At 33.5% G+C, this 15,759-nt stretch overlaps 3 protein-coding genes and 1 long non-coding RNA gene across 9 annotated transcripts in view; 2 read left to right on the top strand and 2 right to left on the bottom strand.

The window, feature by feature from the left end:
- The first annotated feature begins 1,545 nt into the window (after positions 1–1,545).
- Positions 1,546–2,322, top strand: LOC119636384 (39S ribosomal protein L30, mitochondrial). The gene is made up of 2 exons (XM_038031702.1): positions 1,546–1,782; positions 1,837–2,322. Exons 1-2 carry the CDS (start codon positions 1,655–1,657, stop codon positions 2,249–2,251), a joined length of 543 nt encoding a protein of 180 aa, XP_037887630.1. The 5' UTR covers positions 1,546–1,654; the 3' UTR covers positions 2,252–2,322.
- LOC119636374 (torsin-like protein) lies at positions 2,311–3,587 on the bottom strand. Its single transcript, XM_038031691.1, has 3 exons — positions 3,299–3,587; positions 2,526–3,237; positions 2,311–2,457 (listed from the first exon to the last, which is right to left on the bottom strand). The coding sequence occupies exons 1-3, from the start codon at positions 3,489–3,491 to the stop codon at positions 2,340–2,342; spliced, it is 1,023 nt and encodes a 340-aa protein (XP_037887619.1). The 5' UTR covers positions 3,492–3,587; the 3' UTR covers positions 2,311–2,339.
- Positions 3,588–7,145: 3,558 nt separating this feature from the next.
- On the bottom strand, positions 7,146–9,990 carry LOC119636800 (histone-lysine N-methyltransferase SMYD3). 3 transcript variants are annotated; one of them, XM_038032435.1, is made up of 8 exons: positions 9,353–9,634; positions 9,263–9,269; positions 9,028–9,202; positions 8,834–8,964; positions 8,336–8,512; positions 7,990–8,275; positions 7,748–7,910; positions 7,146–7,685 (listed from the first exon to the last, which is right to left on the bottom strand). In XM_038032435.1, exons 1-8 carry the CDS (start codon positions 9,574–9,576, stop codon positions 7,475–7,477), a joined length of 1,374 nt encoding a protein of 457 aa, XP_037888363.1. In that variant the 5' UTR covers positions 9,577–9,634; the 3' UTR covers positions 7,146–7,474. The 3 variants fall into 3 exon arrangements, with proteins under 3 accessions (XP_037888363.1, XP_037888353.1, XP_037888373.1); XM_038032445.1 differs by adding an exon at positions 9,641–9,990 and having other exon boundaries at positions 7,150–7,685; positions 9,028–9,269; positions 9,353–9,562; XM_038032425.1 differs by having other exon boundaries at positions 7,148–7,685; positions 9,028–9,269.
- A 1,099-nt stretch (positions 9,991–11,089) lies between these two features.
- The window catches only part of LOC119644557, a 32,385-nt gene continuing 27,715 nt past the window's right edge, over positions 11,090–15,759 (top strand). For all 4 annotated transcript variants that reach the window (XR_005248535.1, XR_005248536.1, XR_005248537.1 and 1 more), the window contains exon 1: positions 11,090–12,147. This is a non-coding gene — a long non-coding RNA (uncharacterized LOC119644557). The remainder of the gene's footprint in view (positions 12,148–15,759) is intronic.

Raw genomic sequence — 15,759 nt, 5'->3', positions numbered from 1 at the left:
TATTTTGAGAATAACTTTTTTTAAATCTACACAGTGTATCTGTCAAGATTGAAGTGCTAACCACAATGATTACGTTATACTTCGTATTTGGCGCACGAATTGTCAAACTAACAATTATTATGTACAGTAAAGGCTCCTTATTCGCGGGATATACGTTCCATAAAAATGCTGCGAATACAGAAACCGTGAATACGGAATGATAGTTTATATAAGATTATAGGGGATACGTTTCTAGGTGACAAAATAAAAAAAAATCAATTTAAATGAAATTTATGAACATTTTGATTAATTATCTTAAGGCTTAGGCAATGGTTTGAAGAATTTTGTAAGTTTCTCTTGCTTGGCAGTTTTTAAAAGCTCCTTCAATTCCGACTGATATGCAGCAGTCGTATTAGCAATTTGCCTCTTAAAAATAAGATTTCGTTCCATAGACGGACCAATGTTCATAAAGAAATCGCTAAGCTCATTTGCCATTCTTAAACCTTAACTAAGACCTTTCAAATTAAATGTCACGTTTCCAGTGCTTGTTAAAGCCTTTTCTTCAATGGGCGGTGAATTTAACATTTCCTCCAAGTCGTTTTCAGTCAAATCTTCATCTTGCGATCCAAGCAATTCCTGAATGTCACTTGATTCTATCTGTTCGAACCCATCTCGTCCTATTCCATTCGCGGTTTCGCCTATGTTTGCAGTCCGAGTTTGAACTTACACAGATTCTTCGTCATTTTCCGCAGTCAGAGCAGGCCACAGTTTTTTCCAGCATGACTTCAATGTGTGTAGCTTCAGTTCCTCTAATGATTCTTTTATGTTTACGATGCATTTCGCTACGTCAAATTTCTTCCTGCATTCCATAACATTCATATCACAATTATATTCCATATTATCCAATATGATTTTGACGATTCGTCTAATATAATAGAGCTTACAGGCCTGGATTATTCCTTGGCCCATAGTTTGAAGCAAAGCCGTCGTGTTGGTTGGTAAAATGTTTGGTTGCATAGTTTCAAGTGCGCGAGGATGACCTGGTGCATTGTCCAAAAGTAGAAGTACTTTAAAATCTAAATTCTGTTTTTTTAAATAAGTTTCAACTTCAGAAGCAAAACAATTCCGGAAAGAGGTACAAAAAATCCGCGATTAAAGAAATTTATAACCGCGAATATGGGAAATGGTTTGAATTTTTTTAATCCGCGAGTAGTGAAACCGCGAATAAGGTAAACGCGAATAAGGAACTTTCACTGTATTTTTACATGTAGATGCGTTGTGTGCGAAGGCAAATTTTTAAAATTTCTACGTGCGTCACTTTTGACGCGGAAACAAAACGTAATAATGGTTTATATTTGAAGCAAATTTGCTTCCGAAAACATTTTTTTTATTTTTTTGTTCCATTTTGCTTTAAAAGTCTTTGTTCAAAGAAATTTTTCGTTTTACTATTTTTGCACTTCGTTAACCTTTGTGCAGAAACACGCTAACCATATGATTTTTCGTTAGCAGCGCATGCAACCTGAAGGTTTTACTGATTTCGGGTTACGCATTATGTAAAATGCAGTCATTGTGTTTGGCGCTTGAGGGTTCTCTGTTCAACTCATTCTTCATCTCTTGTTAACGTCATCAACGTTCAAGAAGAAGAATTTTTCACATATGAAATAAGAGAGTTATAATGTTTCACAACTTTATAACCAAATTTAATCAAATAGATTTCAATGTTGTACGCCATTACAGCAAACATAACAAAAAATACCTTTATAACAACGGAGTAAAATATGGAAATATTTACTATTATCCACGGTCAGTTTTATTTATACGAAAATTAGTTTTTTATTTCTCACTTTCTTTAATTAGCACGGCAGATCATCAAGATCCTGCTGTAGTACCCGCCAAATTGTTTCGTGTACAACGCATTAAACCTGTGAAAGGTAATCCTTATTGGGAGAAACGCTTATTGAACGAGTTAGGCTTGGATGGAAAGCAAAGTGATTTCACTGTAGTTAAGAATATACCTGAAATTAATGCCCGGCTATGGAAAATTAAACATTTGGTGAAAGTAACACCTATAACATTTCCATATGGTGAACCAAAAGAACATGATATCAATCACACTTTTTTAAAAGAAAATGGGGAATGCATTGTTACCAAAGATATTGGACCAGTAGACGAGAGAATTGAAGCATTAGAAAGCTTTGAAAAGGATGTTAAACGCCTGGATACCGAACTTTTGAGAAAAGATGCACGCTTGAAATGGTTAAACCCCTGGTAAAAGCAGTAAAGAATTTATTAAGCAATAAAATATTTAAAATGAACCTTTGTTCAATACAAAAAATTAAAATGCACATTTTTTTCTTTGTTTACGAACGCCTATGCTGATAAGCAATTACCGCCACTTTTTTATCCAGTTTCTTACAGCCGGATTTAGCGAACACGCCGTGAATAGGATCAAAAGTAACAACGCTTTCCACAATTTCGCTACAAATCAGAAAAAAATGTTAGACGAAGCGATTTTATTAGCAAACCAGGCTCCCTTTGCGACTTACTCTAATACTTTTACTTCCGGATACATAAAATAACGAGCAAATTCGGCGTTCAGGCATTTATAAATGTGGGATTTTTCTAAAGGTAGAAATGGTATGAAGTGATCAATAGCATGCGCTTCGATGAGACTGCTTTTACTTAAACCACCGTCCAAGTTGTAGGCAGCTCTTTCCAAAATGCTTTCGAAGTCCCCCAATTTGGTATTTTCACGCAAAATACCTTTGACGAGTAAGTTTCCTAAATGAGTGGATATTTCAACTCCGGCTGTATTTGAGAGAAATATATAAATAGCTTGCGAGAAGTCCACCCCGTTTGCGATGCTTCTGTAATCAACGATTGAGGTTAGAGCTTCAAAAGCTCCCTTTGGCATTTTATCTACTTCATCAAATATGAACAGAGAACGTGGACATTGTCTAAGAGCGTCTATAACCGTACGGTGAATGTGGGCACCGTAAGAAGCTGGATTCCCACCTGTTGAGTAACCCGCACGACCCATGAACTTATGTACAAATTGGCTCCGTAAACCTTCAGCATATATACTATTCGCTATCATATCGGCGACCATATTCTTCCCGGTGCCAGGTGTGCCATGAAAACTAATTACAAGTGACTTTCGTGTTTCCCGTCCCTTTTCTAAGTGACTCGCCAAAGCGGCTATTAACTGTTGTTTGACAATGTGTTGACCGTATAAATTCGCCAGTTTAGTTTTCAATTCTTTAAAATATGATGTGTTTGTTAGACTTAGGGATATCAGTAGTTATTTATCGCTACGTACCATACACATTTGCAGGTATGCTGCGATCATTACAGCATTCTGCATATCTGCAATAAGTTTGATCCTTCAAAAAATCAGACTTCCACACTCCTATTAAGGCCGCAGCACCGGCACCGATTGTTATAGGATCAAATAGTGCTAATGAATGCGAAATTAACGAGAGCAGTGTTGAATATAATAAAATATAAGTCATCACGGTTAATGAGAAAAAAAGGAATACTCTAACAATTGCGGTATTATTCTACATGAATATGCCGTAAATAAAGTTTACAAATGCAGCAAAAATTAGCGACTAAAGCGCAAACACAATATTTGACTGTCACAGTAACCAACGCATAATGCAACATCGATAAACATACACTTTGCATGCGTTGCTTAAACAAGCTTGTTGAAGCAAAACACGAAAATGAGGAAAAAAGATATTTTTTGCAAGCAGAAGATGATGATTCCTGTAAATTCAAACTATGGTTAATAATGTAATACAAAGAATTAGCAACTTTTAATAGGTCTATAAGCGAATGTTCAAAGGATAAAAGAAAATGGATAGCTACGATATAATTATTTGAATTGTGACAGTAGGAATGATGTGGGAGCATTATCGTCACCGCCATAAAAAGCAATACTGGATTATTTGCGACCGCTTTCGATCATACGTATTATATTCACATCGAGCATTCTAAAATGAATGTTCGCATGAATTCGGAAATATTTGATCTTCTCCTAAATATGACGGATAAGGTGCGAACGAAATCTTCGTACACATCATCTATATCTACGAAGTGCAAATTGTTCTTGACACTAATGTACAGCTCTCTTTTGTTATAATTGAAATTCAAAAAACATTTATCTTGTGTTGCTTGTTGATTCATGGGTTATGTGTCAGATAATTAGCACTCATAATGGGAGCGTCTGCAGTGCAGTCCATTATTTAGGAAACATCGCTGAACTTATGGAATGTTCTAGCTCCGTTTTATTTAGGTTGGTTGAACAGTTCAGAAAGGAAATCCGCGGGGAATGGTTTCGACAATATTTGGAATCTTCCACGCTGCGTAGACACTATAGATGGAAAACACATTAATATTGTGCGTCAAAGGTAGCCTGTTGCTACGCTAAAACGTCACAAACATTTCATAATAATTTGTTCTTTCAGATACGCACTCACTTGTCTTTTCTGCAGTGTGTGATGCGAACTATAATTTTACTATAATTCACAGTAGAGCGTACGGGTCCTAAAATGTCGTTGGCATTATGTGCCGCTCGAAGTTTGGGCGACGCTTAGTCCGAATCGACTAGAGCTGCCTGAAACTATAGTTATCACAGGTATTAACATGAGCTGCCTTACTATTTTGTGAGGACTTACGCTGGGATTCTATTAGCACAAGACAAGTAAACTTCTAATAAAAGGCTATCCCGAGAAAGATGGACAGTCGAAAGTGCACTTAATGCAGATGCATCTCGCCGAAGGCCGCTGTTAAGCCCCATCCACACGAATCTGGACAAAGCTGCAGCAGTGTGATAGTCGCTGATGATAATTGTGGCATTGTTGTTGGCGCTACTCATGAACATGGTAATATTCCAACCTTTGCATAAGAAAAGTGTTTCTCTAAATTAGACCAACTATTATGATATGGCTCTTCATAAGTTTTCTTTGTATGGAGACAAATTATTTTCTGACAACGGCCAAAACGCTAACAGCTTTGTTAAGGACAATGACTTCCAATCCAAATACTGAAAAGGAAAACCCCCATAATTTTACTGAGAAATTTAGAAAAACCAATAGAATTCTTTACTGCGTTAAAAGAAAAGAAATAGTGAAAAATACATAGTTCAACATACAAAGCAAGTCTGCCCATCCTGAAAATAGGAATAACGAGCTTATTTCACATTTAAAAGCAATTTAACTAATTGTATACTCCATATTACATTATGTAACTCTGAGGCGTTATTTTTGTTTTTGAGTTAAAAACTTCCAAGTGGTAAGTACAACGGGTCGCGATACCATATGGTTTTACAGAAAAATATAAACAGAAACATACGGTTTTAAAACCAAAAATAACGAGATTTCCGAAAACATAAACTACAAGTATATAAAAAATAACAATTTTGTTAATCTTCATAGGCTGCTGAAGAGGCTTTTTGTGAATTAATTGTACCACAAATTGGAAATTACCATTTATAACTTTTTAATAGCATAATCTCAACTCTAAAAAAAAATGGTGTTTAGCGCTTGTGTTCATTTCTTACAGAATAACGCATGGTATAAACCAAAATTGCAAATCACAGATTATGAAAACATGTAAGTGTAAGATAAACATAAGTTAAGTAAATAACTTTAAAATTTAACAGAAACGATCAATGTTTCTTCTTGTTTTTTCTTTTTTGGTGTAATTGTTGTACATATGCGAAAACATATGGCTTGTCAATCCCTATAAAGTCTTGTGAAAAGTCAGCAAAGTTAAATTCCCAACCTGAAAATATGATCAATGCGTCGTTGTGTCAGCCCCCTAAGGTATTTATAAGCATCATCGAAATGTTTTCTACAAATATGTAACTTTTTTCATTTTTGACTAGAGGAGTTGGCCCAGCTTCAAATATTTTTCCCGATAGCGCCTAAGAGTTTGATGATTATCGCGTTACTCTTATCTTTTATTAAAATATGGATATCCTCTGTGAATAAACAATGTTCGATTTTCGAAATGCGGCAAAGAATCTTCGTTTGGACATATAAGCCACAAATCTATTAGCTTAGTCCATCTCTGTTCAACATACCAAAAAAAAAAAAAAAAAAAAAGAATCTTCGTTCGAAGCAATTTGAAAAAAATGCGACAAATGGAAAGCACCCTTAATTTACAAGAGAAAAGAGATTGCGGAAGGCGATTAGTAATTCTATCCCTAAATTGCGTATAAAAATTTTAATGAAGTCGGAAAACTTTAGTTTTGCTTTTTACAGTCTCTGCAGAGACTTCTTGGTATAAATGCAAAACTGAACATTAAATTTCAAATCCCATGAGATGTGAAAAAATGGAATACTTTGGCCACATAACAAAAAGGGAGAAAGAGCATACCAACATGTACTGATTATAGGTTACGTTTTCATAATCTTGACGAGTGCTCATGTATGTGTACCGTTCAGCTTCGCAGAGATTGCCTTCGATATTTTCTAATGAATGAAAAAGTTTCTGCAAATTAAATTTAGAAGTATGTAGATATAAATCTGCAAAGACGTTCTCAATAGTTTTTACTTAAAAAATGACTAAATCTGCGTCGGCAATTATTTCGCTCCCTTTGCAAACTTTCAATCTTTTTGATCCTTTTCTCCTTAACGTAGGCGTACATCACATTTTACGGAAATTTCACGTTTTAAAAAACAAGATTTAATTTTGACAATAAAAAATAAAATATGGATTCCTACCAGATCAACAGCACTTCTACAACTCGCTATAAATGTAGGTGGCAGCTGTCAAAACTAGCAAATTTAAATCTCTGTAAAGAATTCCTATAAAGAATTAAATTATGTAATGACGAGGAGTCCAATGAGCAATGCAGAAATACTGTGTTACAACGATGGGCTCCGAAGTCGATCGCAATTTTTAAGTTATATGTCATTTACTTGCCACGTCCCTTTTGATACTTTGGTACTTACCGGACACACCGTTGCACAGTACTCCTATTAACATGAAATTTTCTTTGCATTTGTTCACTTTTTACTTTTATATGTGAATTTAAAATTTAATGCTTGCCAGAGATCTGTGACAAGAACTCAATTTTATATAACATGCTTTGCTCCTACCAAAACCAAATGAAATGCAAAAAGTTTGTGTTTTTAAATTACACTTTGAATTTGTTAAGAAAGGTTTCGTTAGCTTTTTTTAAATTCTTTTACCAAATATAAAACGTTACTCCGTAGACCTTATTTCCATTACGTCTGTCCATGTCTCCTTCTGGAAGCGTTATTAATCGTTCGCTCGTTCGTATCAAATAAGGACCAAACTGAAATATTCGTTTCTTGCTTATAATATAATTTTCATTGGGCACCATTTCACCCGATGTCTGCAACAAACCTGATCTTAGTTTTAATTAGGAAATATTCGCGGACTATTACGTCCTTCCTCCACAACTCAATTATCACTTCTCAAAGAGATTTTATTTATTTACATTAACACAATTTTGGTGAAATTAAGCAGAATTGTCAGCTATAGCTTGCAATAATAGTGGCTGTAATTGTGTTTGTAATAATGAATGGTCGGGACCGTGCGTAACGTCTAAAATTTTTTTTGCTTCCTGAAAATTGTAAATGGCTTCTTTGAGAAAATTTTCATACAATTGTATTTTCGCCAATTTCATGTACAGCAGACCTAATAAAGGATTCCAATCGCCGTAATATTTTCTAAAAGGGAACAAGGCAAACAAATTTAAAAGGTCCTATTCAATACAATATCGTGTGTTTACCGAAAACCAGGTAAAAGTTGCTTGCCGAATTCTAAGGCTTCACCCCACTTGTTCACTGCAATGGCGGCTTCGAAAGCAGCATCCAATATCTTGACATGCCAAACATTAAGAGAATGTACAAATTCTTTGTGTTTCTTTAGACAAATTTTACAAACATCTAAATCTGTTAAATATAGAAACAGGAAATTTTGTACAATAGTTAGATAATACGTAGCAAAAATGTACTAATTGACCGTACTAACATGCTACATCTTTCATGTTTTCCAAATGATTTTTTGTTAAATTTATAGCTTCTTGATAGGCGTTACGGTACCGTGGACTTACGCCAGCATCGCAATACAAGCAATTGTTTAATGTGATGTCGAGAGGCGCTGAGCATTTCGCATTGGGGCACTTTGCTGCTTGCATTTCCACAGTTTCCTGAGGATCAATGCATTTACTGCATACACACCAAAAATAATAATTTTCCTTTAAATCACTGCGCCGCTGTGCTGGCGTGTTCAGTAGATCTATGTAACTAATGAAAATCTACGGATGATTAGAGAACTTTGTTGAATTTAGACACTTTATTGAACATATTTGAATTACCTTGGACCAATCCAAACATTCCATATCTTCGATGGCGTGAATGTGTAGAGTAGTGCCCTCAAAAGTAGCCACTGCATTAGGTTTGCAACTGTGATCTGTTATCGAGACACCTAAATATATGGCAGTAGCTATGGAATTCATTTCAGCGTCAAGTATATTAAAACCATTTGTTATCAACTTTAAAGAAAGACGAGAAAAATTCTCTAAATTACTTGAACGCCAAACGCGACATATAGAGCAAAACCTTTGACTTATGTTAAGAAACACGACAAGAGCCACATAAATTCAAATAGCAGAGAGATTGCTTAGGTGCCTCTAAAAAAAATCGTACTTTTTCTTTTTTACCAGTTGGACTTTTGCCAAAAAGAGAAACAAAAAAAAAAAAAAAACAAAAATAACTGAAAATTTCCGTGCGCCAGGCTAACAAAAGTTGCCGTAAAAACTTTATAGAATTAAAAATGTTTTTTACGATCCATTATTTTTTATGCAATTACCTACCCGACCATGTATGCCTAGCAATTCCGCTGGATTTGGTAAAACTGTATCATTTTGCATCATTTCATTTAATATAACGTATAATGATTCCAAATGCTCTACACGCTTGGGATCATGCTTAATTTCTTGATAATCTATAATGAGATTGAATCAATTTTTCGTGTATATATTGTGAGCAGGAGCAACCATCAACTTACGAGACATTAAATCTCTAAATTTCCGATAGCAAGTTGGCGTGCAATAGCCTCTGATTAAATCACCGCCGTTGTCAAGTCTAATTATCAAACGGCATAGCATGCGGGCGGCGTCCGGAACAATACGAGGAAAAATACGTTTTAACATTGGACATTCGATTTTATGCAACGGCCAGGCCTGCATTTGACAAGCTCGATTACAATAATATACATAATTACAATTCGAACATTTCATTACTTTGTTTCTATTATGCGAATAATAACAGAAATAAAAAAATAGAAGAAATTATTGCAATGTTACAGCCTAACGAATAACCTGAATGCTTACTGATTCAAGCAGTTGTCACATCGTTCCTTCCGATATTTTGATTTTAAGACATAGGCGAAAGGCTTTTCGGTTAGTATACGTTCACCTCGTTTGATTGCTTTGGGCTGCGTTGACTTCATTCTGCCTTTAACTTTACATTGATTATTGCTGCCTTGTTGGGATTTTAAAGTTAAAGTTTCAAATTGTTTTATCAAAAGCGGTGAAAATATTCTATGCGATGGCATTTATTATTTAATTAATATGCTTTCCCCGGATAAGCACTAAATAAATGACGATAAATTGTTTTACCTGTAAACATCCTCAAATTCTTATTATTCTTCGTTTTCATTTGGTAACACAGAGAGCACTTCATTTGACTGTTATTCTCTTTTTTTTCTCTTCAATGTTTCTTAGAAGCGTTCTATTAATAGTACCGTTCTAAAAATCATTTATGTTTTGGTGAGCATTTAAGGTAAAATCGCATATATAATTTTATATGATATAAGATTAAAAATTCGCATAAGCGCCTGTTTTATGTTCAGAAGAAAATGTAGTAGCTTTTGTATGTTCTGCTCACGTTTGCATACAGAAGTACAGAGTTAGAAGCATATTTTTAGCGATACGGAACAGCACAAAAATAATTCTCTCAGATATTTTTTGACTTAATATTTAGGAGAGAAAAGAATAAAATGAAGAGATATGTTAGTAAAGCACTTTGTTATAATAAATTTTAAAGAATACGGAAACTATTAACAATAATAATTCCCGAAGAGTGTTTGTTTAAAATTCGTGTTTATCGTTGTATTTCTTTGGCTAAGGCTGATATTAGTTTGTCTATAATTTTGCATTGATATTTTTATTTTAGGATTTTGCATTTTTCATTTAGGGAGAGCAATGGAATAGTATAAAATTGTTTTTGACATGGAAATACAGAAACGCTTTTAATGTTTAATTTTCATTTATCCATAGTTTTGCATATTTATTCCTTATGTTTTCATAAAAAGTATTGCGACAAAAGCTCATCTTCCATGGTGAACAAAAGAAAAACAAACCGTAAGAAGTTTATATAAATGTGTAAACAGCTGTTTTAGGTTTAGGGTTTAGAAACACCAAATTCTTTTTCTATATGTGGAAAAGAGAGCACTTGATTATGTGGATATGGGGAATATAGGGCTGTTTACATATACAAAAGCTAAAAGTTATGAAGCAACAATTACTCTAAAAAGATTGTCAAAACTATAAAAGCGCATTTGGCATTTTATAATATATTATTTAATAAATTTAAATATATTGTAGCAGCCTTTTAATACTTTAAGCATCAATTTTTTTAGTTCTTATTTGTTTTTATAGGTAACAGAGATGCATTTCTGTAGATTAGTGATGTTGAGAAGTGCGAGAGAATTTATTAGACATAAAAAATCATAAGAGAGATCTGAGCGAAATTCCAAGTTTTTTACTCTGGGGTCTAGTGATGATAATAAGTGCAAAACATAAACATACAATTTACTTTGCGTGGATGTCGTACGTATTAATGGCTGTTATATGGCATAGTGTTTAGTGGTATATTAGTCGTTTTAGTCTTCACTTTCATTCATCTTTGATAATACGAGTACCGGTCAAATTACGCGTGACGAACCGTGTAATCTCGCTTTTCTTTTCTGTTTTCTGAAAGAAAAGTTTAAAAATATAGTGCAAATACGAAATATATATATTTTTTAAATAAAAGTGTACATTTAAATGAAACAATGTATTTAATGTAAAAAAGTAGAAAATTATACATGTGCGTTTGTGTTTGTTTTATGTGTGTCAGTGCGTGTGTGGATTACGTGTGACACCACCCCTAAGGAAAACAGATACAAACAAAATTGATTTAAATTTCTTGCAAAAATGATTGGATTATATGGAATCGGGATCCCTTTAAAGTATACGAAATTGATTGCCTTATCTGTCAGAAAATAATAAGAAAAAAGGAATTAATGATTTAGAAAAAATGTTAAGATAAATTTTGCAAGTGAAAACTTTCGCCTAACTAACCCAAACAGTATGCTACAAATTCATAGAAAAAGCTTTGGTTGTTGTTGTCTATTACATTGTTAAACTTCTCTTAATAACATGCATCTCAACTCAGCAGCGAAATTTTAACTGTGCAAAAAATGATAAACAAAGAATTAAAAAAATTGAGAAAAGGATATATTTAAAAAAAATCACCAAATATTTGAAATTAAGTATGAGAAAAATGAGAAAATCAGTGAACAATTTATAATAAAAGCTAATTATGAATGCAACGACGACATGGTTTTGCGCACCGTTTGTTTTACCAACACGTTTACAATCGCTAATGAGTATAATAGTGGAACTTGCAGCGTCAGCAACAACAATAGCAGTTATCCAATTCCCTAACCTGCATAAAAAATATCCTACTGCTGATAGCAGATTTAAGAGTTTTTATAATATCAGAAACAGCTACCAATACTTATCATTTTTCAATGCTAAAATCACTCTTTTTTAGACGGTTTACTTCGCAAAATTATTATTTTGATTGTTGACGTTCTTGTTGTTGTTCATGTCCTATACTCTTGCAACGTCGTTGTGCTCTATCTTTCTACTAGAAAACAAAATGTCCTATACTTAAGATAAATTGTGCGTGTGGATGAATTTCGTTGCAACCAGGTTCTACTATTATGTTCATATAATATTATTGCTCCCTGCTTTAAATTACATGCCACAACGACAACGACAGCGACAACAATAATGGTTTTAAAACATTTCATCCTTTACTCTTGTGGCCTCATCTTGCTGTAAACGATGCTAACACAGTAAGTTCATTTTCTTCAACAGTAAGTTAACTCCTGGCAAACAATACGTCTTTCAAGTCTACACTTTTTTCACACTTTATGTATAAGCTGACATTTATTGTTGTCCAGTTATTGTTGTTGTTGTATTCAAGATTTATTATGCATTTAACAACACACCTTCACAATTTTTTTGCCTATATAATGGATGCATTATTAGATTTCCATTTCACAAGCATTCACGGATAACTGCTCCTGCCGATTATTCCTTTAGTTTGACTTTTTATTCGTTCAGATTTGGATGGATAAAAAAAACTTTCAATTTTAGTTTTAATCTTACTGGCATTCAACTAATTAACTCTTTATCGTTGGAGTAAAGTGCCGGGAGTTTGTTTGCTTATATGCTTCCGTTTTGTCTTTTCCCATTTCTTTTTAATTCTCAGTTTTCTTTTTCGAGTGGTCGTTGTAAAGATTAACCCTAATTGGTTGCTGATGAGGTGATTAATTAAGTTTTAGAGCCAGTGTTGCTTTCTCAATCACAATCATATTACTTCTTATAGCAATGCGAAGCGTATATTTGCTCGCTCATTATGAAAGTTCTGCATTTAAACATTGCTTTCTTTTTCTTGACGTTAGTTAGCGTGTGCGAGTTTTGGCTTTATTTCAAGTGAAAGATTTGTAGTTATTGTACCGCCAATGCTATTTTGAATTGTTCCTTTCTCATTGCTTTCAATATCAAATGAGTTTAAAATATTATAATAAGAAGAAGGCGAAACTAATTTTTGTTTAATTTGAAACTCGAACAATTTTCCTAAAATCAGTTTGGATACTGTTAAAGCTGTGCAAAGTGTAAAGTGCAGAAGAAAGTTATCTTGACCTTAATCCAAAATCATCTCATGGGGGGTATTTCAATCTCCAAATTGTTTGACTCTCTAATAAGAGATTAAGCCTCAAACTATATTATAGACACACTTTGACTACAGTAAGGATTAGTAAAGAGCTCTTTGAAAATAGCCGGATAATCGATTCGCATTGAAAGCATTATTAAACATAATTATGTTAAATATTAAAAAAAGCACACTCACATCTCGATCGAGAATTGCCAAATTCTATAAATATAATGATATCAGTAATAGACGTATTCTGTCTAATTACAACGAGATGTCACAAGTAAAAAATCAAACAAGTTTTTTTCGCATTTTCGTGCTTCGAGAAGGTAAGAGGGATTTTAAGAATATTAATATAAAAATATACATCATTCATATTATTATGATATATATTACATGCTTCGATGTAATATAAGGCGAATATAGACATATAGACTTAGGTTCTAACAAAGGCTTTTTTGAATTGCTAATTAATCAATTAGATGCAGTAAAGCTTATTACAGCATTTAAGGCACACAAGCAATTCATTTAAAGTTGTCTGATTCCATTTGCGTGCAATATAGAATTAAAACAATATAGAATCGAACAATCGAAATAACTAACTCTTCACACTTTGTGGACGCATTCATTGACAACTTCAAAGACGATCGGCCAAAGGCCAATAGGTAGTCAGTAGTGCTGTTGACGAGTCGGAAAGAAAACATAGTCTGCTCAATACACATATAAACATATATTTTTCATAAATTTGTTTTTCTTTTGGCCGCTTAAACTAAATTTGTTTTTTATACCTTATATCATTTGTGGCACAGTATATGTTACACTGAAAGGGAGACCCATCTTTTATTATATCGACCGATTCAGAAAGTGATTCTAGGGTTGTCTGTCCGTCTGTCCGTCTGTCCGCCTGATGTTTGTCCACGTATTTATGTGTTCAATCTACAGGTCGCAAATATTTGAGATATTTCGATGAAATTTGGTAAGTTGCCGTGTTTTTTGGTCCAAGGACGAACACTTTTGAAGAAAGTTAGGAACGAACCACTACCAATATAACGCTTTATTTTGATAAGATTTGATATGAAAAAAAATTATAATTCTCAGATTTTCGAGACAAAAATCATTGGGTATTGCCATTGAACGTCTTGAAGTGCAAACACTTCTACGGCGACAAAGTCTAACTTGTAGTTTTTTATGATGGAAAGAAGTGGAAATTACGAAAATCTCTGGCAAGTAAATTGAGCTTGCTAAATTTGGGCCAAGTCATCTGATGTTTTGAGTATTCTCCAATGTGAGGGCTTTCACGAAAATTATGCTATCGTATAAAAATAATGTATAATTTTTATTGTATTATTACGAAAATTAATTAAATACGGGTTGATTTCGAAAAATTCAGTCGTAGGTTGAGCTCTCAGCCATTATAGTTCGGTATTTGCGCTTTATAGGGTATGTGCAAATTGAAATTTCATTTTATTACGTTGCTTACTATTATCGCACTTATCAGCCGCATGCTATCAGTCAGGGACTTTTATGATGAAAACGATCTCATTTAATAAACATAAAATTCTTTCATGCACTTTATGCTCCTGCACGTTTTCGTTAAACCGATTGGCAATGCAATTTGTGGTTGGGCAATGTGTGCGTGCGCGGGTATGTTATTACCAATCAGTTTGCTTTATATCATAAATTATCGCGTTTAGTTAGCAAAATATGTAAATTTTTTCTAATTAAGTCGGAAAATTCCGACTAAATTCAATATTATGCTCCATATATCATTTATTGGAATCGAAAATTCGAGCCTTTCGTAATAAAGTTCAAGTTATCGTTTATAAAACAGGTTTGCTAAGTTAGAAATATGTGAGGCTTATTCTACGCACACATGCACACACACGCACTTTGATATTCATATATTTTTGGGGATTGGTTTCGAATCGAATCCCTTAAGAAATATAAACTTTTGCGATGAAAGTCGAATGTAACTCAACGATATGCATACATATATAATGCAAAGTTAATGCAAAGACATAAAAATGCGTATGCACGTATTAAGTTCTTGTATAGCATGGAGAGAAGTGCGCAGGTAACTCTCCTATAATACGGTAAATACAATTCTACAAAGTATGACATTGTGCGAAATCGTTTTATACGAGACCAGAAGTCAATAGAAAAAACGGGATTAAAAAGATTTTTTTTTTTTTTTTCTTCAAAATTTCTTATAAGAAAATGTACAATATTTTTAATCTCAATATAAGTTACTTCATCCCTGTTAAGAAATAAAAACAACAAACATATATATATATATATATATATACAATATATTATTTAGTTTCATTTAATGTAAACTTTGTTTAATAATTTTCTTCGTCATTGCTCGCTCAGTATAATTAAAGGAGGGCGTTAGTTTGATTGAAAAATATTATCTTCATTTTGTGAACTTTCCGCTAAATGTTGTGCGTCTCCTGCCCTTTCGAAAAGATCTGCGTATTTGCTTGACATGATGATAATCAATTCTCTCGTGTCGTTTTAAATTTCACGCTCCTTTCAGGCGAGCACTCATCTGCACTCACGAAACTTTTTGTTAAGCTTAAGCCTTCCCGTAATTGTTCAAGTGCAAAATTATGATTTTCATCATCAGTTTCTTCATCACAAGTTTAATTTCTCCTCCGATATTGTTTGTTCATGGTGAGTAATGTGAAAAAATCATGCTATCGCGATATAGAAATAGCGCCGTATTATAAGAGGCCTGTTGCAATTT

This window comes from Glossina fuscipes, unplaced genomic scaffold (genome assembly GCF_014805625.2).
Source record: "Glossina fuscipes isolate IAEA_lab_2018 unplaced genomic scaffold, Yale_Gfus_2 0, whole genome shotgun sequence".
Classification (NCBI taxonomy): Eukaryota; Metazoa; Arthropoda; class Insecta; order Diptera; family Glossinidae; genus Glossina; species Glossina fuscipes.
Note: the sequence above shows the minus strand (reverse complement) of the source record. Positions and strands in the feature narration are given on the sequence as shown.

Excerpts from the sequence above, each read along its gene's own strand:
- LOC119636800 (XM_038032425.1), bottom strand. The coding sequence starts at position 9,576 with ATGCCATCGCATAGAATATTTTCACCGCTTTTGATAAAACAATTTGAA. Across the intron at positions 9,270-9,352 it reads TGTGACAACTGCTTGAATCA|AAACAAAGTAATGAAATGTT; the intron begins GTAAGCATTCAG and ends TTCGCATAATAG. Across the intron at positions 8,276-8,335 it reads AATGTTTGGATTGGTCCAAG|ATTTTCATTAGTTACATAGA; the intron begins GTAATTCAAATA and ends AATCATCCGTAG.
- LOC119636384 (XM_038031702.1), top strand. The coding sequence starts at position 1,655 with ATGTTTCACAACTTTATAACCAAATTTAATCAAATAGATTTCAATGTT. Across the intron at positions 1,783-1,836 it reads AATATTTACTATTATCCACG|CACGGCAGATCATCAAGATC; the intron begins GTCAGTTTTATT and ends TTCTTTAATTAG.
- LOC119636374 (XM_038031691.1), bottom strand. The coding sequence starts at position 3,491 with ATGACTTATATTTTATTATATTCAACACTGCTCTCGTTAATTTCGCAT. Across the intron at positions 3,238-3,298 it reads CATACCTGCAAATGTGTATG|AATTGAAAACTAAACTGGCG; the intron begins GTACGTAGCGAT and ends CATATTTTAAAG. Across the intron at positions 2,458-2,525 it reads CCGGAAGTAAAAGTATTAGA|CGAAATTGTGGAAAGCGTTG; the intron begins GTAAGTCGCAAA and ends TCTGATTTGTAG.